At 42.9% G+C, this 7416-nt stretch overlaps 1 protein-coding gene across 4 annotated transcripts; it reads right to left on the bottom strand.

Annotated features, from left to right (window-relative positions):
• Positions 1-301: 301 nt before the first annotated feature.
• PFN4 (profilin family member 4) lies at positions 302-7399 on the bottom strand. Of its 4 annotated transcripts, none has more exons than XM_078444926.2 (5): positions 7234-7399; positions 4881-5009; positions 4380-4517; positions 3458-3563; positions 302-519 (listed from the first exon to the last, which is right to left on the bottom strand). In XM_078444926.2, exons 2-5 carry the CDS (start codon positions 4995-4997, stop codon positions 491-493), a joined length of 390 nt encoding a protein of 129 aa, XP_078301052.1. In that variant the 5' UTR covers positions 4998-5009; positions 7234-7399; the 3' UTR covers positions 302-490. The 4 variants fall into 4 exon arrangements, with proteins under 4 accessions (XP_078301052.1, XP_078301053.1, XP_078301051.1 ...); XM_078444927.2 differs by lacking the exon at positions 7234-7399 and adding an exon at positions 6773-7074; XM_078444925.1 differs by lacking the exon at positions 7234-7399 and adding an exon at positions 6698-6783.
• Between the last annotated feature and the right edge of the window lie 17 nt (positions 7400-7416).

Consider the following 7416-nt stretch of genomic DNA (forward strand, 5'->3'; position numbering starts at 1 on the left):
ATTATAGGGCAACAACACTGAGTTCAGGGAACTTACCTTTTTTTATAGCAAGCAGTAAGAAAGCTCGCTCTTTGCTCTGAAGGGAGACATTACTTCATTTTTCGGGGTTGCTTCCTGGAACATAACCCTGAGAAATGCCCTCGGTGAAGAGTGGTTAGGGCCTTGCACTCTTGACATACTCAGCAGGATGTGGGAGTCCAAGAGACTCATGGAGGAGTCTCTCAACAGATATGCCCGTGCAGCTATCAATGTCCTCACATTCATACCAATGACCAGCGCTTAAAAAAATCAAACAAACAGGTAAAGCTTATCAAAGAATTCTAATTAAAGAAGAGGATCTCTTGAAAAAAGAAAAATCGCTCCCTTAGCTCATTCTTCCTTTTTGGTACCTTCTTCCTAGTGTTTTACAATCACAAAATAAGGCATTACTTTTTCTTTAGAATTGATTTCCTATAATAACAAAAGCTGTTTTTCATGGTCCTTTGATGACTTAATTTCCTTTTCTTCTTAGATATTCTCCTGAAAGAAACCAGAACATGGTTATTACTTGTGAGCAGCAAATTATCACCACAATATGATTCATTCATTTATTTATTCCACAGACATTGGGAGTGACTACCATGTGCCAGATGCTGGACATACAAGGATGACTGGATAGTTAATACCCATCGCTGCCCTCAAAGATATATATGTTTCCTAGAATCTTTCATAATAAAACATTTAAAAATAGTTATAATTCTTTATTTCCCAATTTTTCTGTAATTATTGTGTATAATTTTGATATAATTTTTTGATAGTGAAAAATATAATTAAAAGAAAAACAAGGGAAGGAAACAGAAGTAATGAGATAAGTAACTGGCTCCTGAGTAGGTGTCAGGCCTCAATCATCCTTCATGAGAATCCAACCACTTCCAAGATAGCCCATCCCTTCCTAGAGCAGGAGGATTTTTATTTATTTATTTTTTGAGAGAGAGAGAAAGAGAGAGAGAGAGAGAGAGAGAGAGAGCAAGGAGGGGAGGAGCAGAGAAAGAGAGGCAGACACAGGATCTGAAGCCGGCTCCAGGTTCTGAGCTATCAGCACAGAGCCCAATGCAGGGCTCAAACTCATGAACTGTGAGATATGACCTGAGCCAAAGTCGGTCGCTTAACTGACTGAGCCACCCAAATGCCTTGAGCAGTAGGATTTTAGTAGCATGATGTCAGCTATCTCCTTCTAACTAGTATAGATTCTTTGGAGTATTTTGTGGTTGTAAACAAGAACCTCAACCTTTACTGCCAGCTACAGAATCTACTTTACAGGGCTGAGGCAACTTCCCTGGTCTCCACGGGAGACCTGGGGAATTAGCCCTGGGCCCCAGTTGATAGGATAGAATCTGGCCTCTTGACGGCCTAATTCCCCCTTTCCCTAGCCTCATTTTCTGGATACCTTTAATTATATAATTAACCCAAATCTACATGTCTCTGTTCTGTCTTCCTGCTCCAGCCCTAGTCTACTGAAACTGAACTTCCCTCAAATTTTGACACCTGCCCAGAAAAGGACCTTGGTGGTTGTAATTGCCTGTTCCTCCCATGTTGGAGGTCACTCCTTCTGTGTCTTCTTCAGGTTCAGTCCTATTTACTCTTAGAATACCTCATTGCCAGCTGTGTAGCATGGTTTATGACACTCCATGACAGGAAACTATTTATAACAACTGGGAAGTTCTGTGCATACATACATTTGTGTGTGTGTATGTGTGTGTGTGTGTGTGTGTGTGTGTGTTTCTGTGATGGTACTTAATTTCTCAGTTTTTTAAGATTCATTTCTCTGGAGCCTTCCCTGATTCTGCTAGGCAGAGGCTATTCATTTATTTGTTCATCAAACATGTATTAATTACCTACTCAACACTAGAGGCTGTTTTAGGTACTGGAGATAGGAGATTAAGACACAATTCTTATCTTCTAGGGGCTCACAATCTAGGTAAACAAAGAGCTCTAATGGCAATGATAGTAAAGGTATGCATAAAATGCATAGCATAGCGGGAATATGCATAGTGCATAGCCCAAGAACTGACTTGTGTCTCCATTGATGATTAGGAATTTGACAACTGAATGTGAAGGGGCAGGGCAGAAAGGGACACTTATTTTTAGACAGCATGTATAGAGGCCTGGGAGGTAGAGACTATGTCTGCTCACAGCTTTGATATCCTTGTTTATTTGGATAGAAGAACACACATGGTAGATCATCACTGAATATGTGTTGAAAGAACGAAAGAATGGCTGCTTTCCTCACTAGTAGAGGTAGAGGATTCTACTATCTTAAAGGAGTGTTCAAGTAACCCCCCCCCCCCAATTTTTTTTAAGGAATTTAGGTTTACATTTAAAAATCTGAACACAGGGGAGCCTGGGTGGCTCAGTCGGTTAAGCGTCCGACTTCGGCTCAGGTCACGATCTCACAGTCTGTGAGTTCGAGCCCCGCGTCGGGCTCTGGGCTGATGGCTCAGAGCCTGGAGCCTGCTTCCGGTTCTGTGTCTCCCTCTCTCTCTGCCCCTCCCCCATTCATGCTTTGTCTCTCTCTGTCTCAAAAATAAATAAAAACGGTAAAAAAAAATTAAAAAAATAAAAATAAAAATCTGAACACAAATATAATTTATCATTCATTAAGCTCAACTCTCATAGGTATAATTTCCCAGTTAGTCCTATATTAGATCTTCATTCAAAAACATAAAGACACAGAAGAGGAATGCAGTAGACATCAATAAGGTAGCTGCCTGGCTCAGTAATTTTTCTGTAAAAGGCTCCTTTGCATAGGGTGGCCCCCAGCAGTTAACATTTCTGTTTTGTTTTGTTTTGTTTTGTTTTTTACCCTGCTGCCTTCCTCACCCCTAACCCCCCAAAAGCTGACTGATATAGGGGTAAACCATATGACCCAAGACTTGTCAAATCAGGGTCCTAAAAGAAATTAAGAGGCAGTATGTGAGCCTTGGCCATGATACCAGCCAGGAAAGGCTTTGCAATAGGACAGAACAAAGCTGATGCCCTTAGAAACAGACTAGAGGGGTGCCTAGGTGGCTCAGTCTGTTGAGCATCTGACTCTTGATTTTGGCTTGGTCATGATCCCAGGGCCGTGGGATTGAACCCCACATTGGGCTCCGCACTGAGCTTGAAGCCTATGTAAGATTCTCCTTCTCTCTCTCCCCCTTTTTTTCCTCTACCCCCTCCCCTGCTTGTGCTCACTTTCATGCTCTCTATCTAAAAAAAAGAAAGAAAGAAAGAGAAAAAAAGAGACTAGAGAAGCATTCTAGCGGTATTTCTGTCCCTGGAGTCCATTTTCCCTGTGGTTCAGCTGCACTAACTCCAGTACTCTTCCAATAAATTCCTCCTTTCTGCCCTCAGTGGTGTGAATTGGTTCTCAGTTACTGGCAGTCAGAAGGCCTCACTACCATAGGGAATGAAGACAGGCATAGGGAGACAAACTTACCCAGTTTCTCTGTGGCTTCCACACAAACACTAGGATACATGCCTTCAGTGTAAGTTGCCACCAGAAGATACAGATGGGTCTTCACAACAACCACACCAGTGTTTTCCTGGATAAGAGTAAAACAGAATGCCCTTCTTTTGGTTCTTGTCACAGGACTAGCAGTTGCACTTCAGCCACATTTCTTGCCATTTCTTTACTTCCATAACGCTGATAAATATCTGTTTGTGGACTCTTCATTCTTTTCCACTAATTTAGTTGTCTTTTCTCAAAAAATTTCAGACTTGTAATAACAGCATGTGTGTTTTGAGAAAGTTCCCCAGCTGATTGTAATCTACCCCTATCTCAATGAGAACAAATGATATAATGAAAAGGTTATACATTTTGGAATTGGACAGCTTTGGGCTTGAATCCCGGCACCTCCATTTTCTGCTGCATGACTAAGGAAGAATTATTTAACCTCGTTAAATCTCAGTTTCGTCACCTGAAAAATGAGGCTACTTACTTTATAATATGGATGAAGTATGCTTATGCCATAATATAGGGCATCCAATAAATGTGAATTTCAGCTCCTTGTTTCCTTACAGGCAACAGAGAGCCAAGAGAGGTTTTAAGCACATGAATGCTGACTTTTTCTTTTTTCTTTTCTTTTTTTAAGAAAGAGGATGTAGAGTATGGAGTAGTGAAAGGAGATACTTTAGGCAAGGTTCAGTTGACAGATTCTGGAATGAATATTTCTCAGCTAGGCTCTCTGTTCATACTTTCTTTTACTTATGCCTTCCTGGCATTAGACTGCTGTCTCAGACATTGCCACTGCAGTAATGGGCTCAGTTTGTTTTATAAATGGGATCAGTGGGGACAGAGCAAATTGGAGTCAAATTCTTAAGGCTTTTTACTTAGCCGTCTTCAAATCTTGAACACTCACATTCTTAGCATAAAGAGAATAGTCATCTGCCCGGACACATTTGTAGTCCTTTTCCTTGAAATACAGTCCTTCTCTTCTGGTTTGCAAAGGGTTCTTGGCGAATCCATTCACAAGAGTTCGGACATCACTGGGCATTACCTGCAGAAGTTAGACTAGGAGTGGGCAAACTATGGCAGGCTGGCCAAATTTGGCCCACTACCTGTTTTTGTAGCGCTGGAAGCTAAGAATGTTTTTTTCTATTATTAAGTCATTGGAAAAAACAAATAGTATATTTTGTGATATGTAAAAATTACATGAAATTCAAATTTCAGTGTTCATAAAGATTTATTGGAACACAGTCACACCCATTTTTTAATGTACTGTCCTTGCTTGTTTCCCCATTAAAACTGCATAGTAGTGTACTTGTGACAATGGCCATATAGCCCAGAAACTGAAAATGTTTACTATGGCTCTTTACAGAAAGAGTTTGTAATGCTTATACCCAAACTGGCTTTTTCTTACACTAAATCCTGGTGATGCTACACTCAAGCTTCGCTCCTGGAGTTTGATGAGGGCTGCACTGTCCACATGCTTTGTTCCCAGGAGGGTATCTAACAGTAAGTTCTGCAAATGGCTCATGCTCCCTCAGCCCTGAAAAAGGGAACCGCAGTTGATACGATTCACCCTATGAGAATACAAACCTCCCTAAGACCCTTTGGACAGGTCTCAGCGTGAAAACTGTGGTCCGTTACCTAATATCCAAAGAGGAAAATAGAATAATAGAAAATCACAGTTCACAAAACAGGTTATTAAGTGACCTTAGAAAATCACTGCTCATAATTTTCAAGTTATGTCAGTGGTTCACATCGGAATCACCTGAGATTATAAACCCCAAAGCATGGCACAAAAACAGACACATAGACCAATGGAATAGAATAGAAACCCCAGAACTAGACCCACAAACGTATGGCCAACTAATCTTTGACAAAGCAGGAAAGAACATCCAATGGAAAAAAGACAGTCTCTTTAACAAATGGTGCTGGGAGACCTGGACAGCAACATGCAAAAGGTTGAAACTAGACCGCTTTCTCACACCATTCACAAAAATAAACTCAAAATGGATAAAGGATCTGAATGTGAGACAGGAAACCATCAAAACCCTAGAGGAGAAAGCAGGAAAAGACCTCTCTGACCTCAGCCGTAGCAATCTCTTACTCGGCACATCCCCAAAGGCAAGGGAATTAAAAGCAAAAATGAATTACTGGGACCTTATGAAGATAAAAAGCTTCTGCACAGCAAAGGAAACAACCAACAAAACTAAAAGGCAACCAACAGAATGGGAAAAGATATTTGCAAATGACATATCGGACAAAGGGCTAGTATCCAAAATCTATAAAGAGCTCACCAAACTCCACACCCGAAAAACAAATAACCCAGTGAAGAAATGGGCAGAAAACATGAATAGACACTTCTCTAAAGAAGACATCCGGATGCCAACAGGCACATGAAAAGATGCTCAACGTCGCTCCTTACTAGGGAAATACAAATCAAAACCACACTCAGATATCACCTCACGCCAGTCAGAGTGGCCAAAATGAACAAATTAGGAGACTATGGATGCTGGCGAGGATGTGGAGAAACGGGAACCCTCTTGCACTGTTGGTGGGAATGCAAACTGGTACAGCCACTCTGGAAAACAGTGTGGAGGTTCCTCAAAAAATTAAAAATAGACCTACCCTATGACCCAGCAATAGCACTGCTAGGAATTTACCGAAGGGATACAGGAGTACTGATGCATAGGGGCACTTGTACCCCAATGTTTATAGCAGCACTCTCAACAATAGCCAAATTATGGAAAGAGCCTAAATGTCCATCAACTGATGAATGGATAAAGAAATTGTGGCTTATATACACAATGGAATACTACGTGGCAATGAGAAAAAATGAAATATGGCCTTTTGTAGCAACGTGGATGGAACTGGAGAGTGTGATGCTAAGTGAAATAAGCCATACAGAGAAAGACAGATACCATATGGTTTCACTCTTATGTGGATCCTGAGAAACTTAACAGAAACCCATGGGGGAGGGGAAGGAAAAAAAAAAAAAAAAAGAGGTTAGAGTGGGAGAGAGCCAAAGCATAAGAGACTCTTAAAAACTGAGAACAAACTGAGGGTTGATGGGGGGTGGGAGGGAGGGGAGGGTGGGTGATGGGTATTGAGGAGGGCACCTTTTGGGATGAGCACTGGGTGTTGTATGGAAACCAATTTGACAATAAATTTCATATATTGAAAAAAAACTATAAAAATAAAAATAAAAATAAACCCCAAAGCGAAAAACACCTGCGGGATGCACAGCCAATGATCTAAGCAAGGCTGAATGAGATCAGCTGATCCTGAGTCCTCACATTCTCTTACCGCTGGCAGACCAGCATCAGCGCCAACTATAGGCTCTGATACAGGGGACTGAATAAACCTTTAACGCATTTAAAGCGACATTTCCCGTCTTCATAAGGGCAACCTCCACAAACACTCATCCTTCTAAGGGATAATTCTGAGGGCAGCGCCCCTTCCCGGTCATCCCTGGGGTGTTTCCTGAAGTGGGACTGGAGGCCAGGAAGGAGGATCACTGTCTAGTCCGGATGGCCGGGAGACGCCCAGACGGCTCAGGGGAGCACGATGAGCCTGGCGGAGGCAGAAGGAACCGAGCACTCAGGGAAAGCCGTCCGGTCAACGGTCGCGGGGGAGGGCGGGGCGGGAAGGCGATGTGCCTCGCTATTGGCTGCGATGGTTGCCCGTCACCGAGAAGGGCTTCGGTTTGGCTCTCTAACCACGACCCGCCCACTAGTGCGGGCACCACAGGTGTCCAGGTTACAAACCCGCCTGACTGGACTTGAGGAGCGCAGTTGGGTGCGGCTCAGGAGTTCCGGGGCCGCTCTCCAGGCCCTGAGCCCCGCAGAATTCTGACTCGTCGTCGTCTGTCGCGGCACAGGGTCTGCTGGGGGTGCGTCGGGAGACGCTAGACGCGAACGTTCTGCCATTTCGAGGCGACGGGCCCGAGC

The sequence above is a fragment of the Panthera onca genome, chromosome A3 (assembly GCF_046562875.1).
Source record: "Panthera onca isolate mPanOnc1 chromosome A3, mPanOnc1 haplotype 2, whole genome shotgun sequence".
NCBI lineage: Eukaryota > Metazoa > Chordata > Mammalia > Carnivora > Felidae > Panthera > Panthera onca.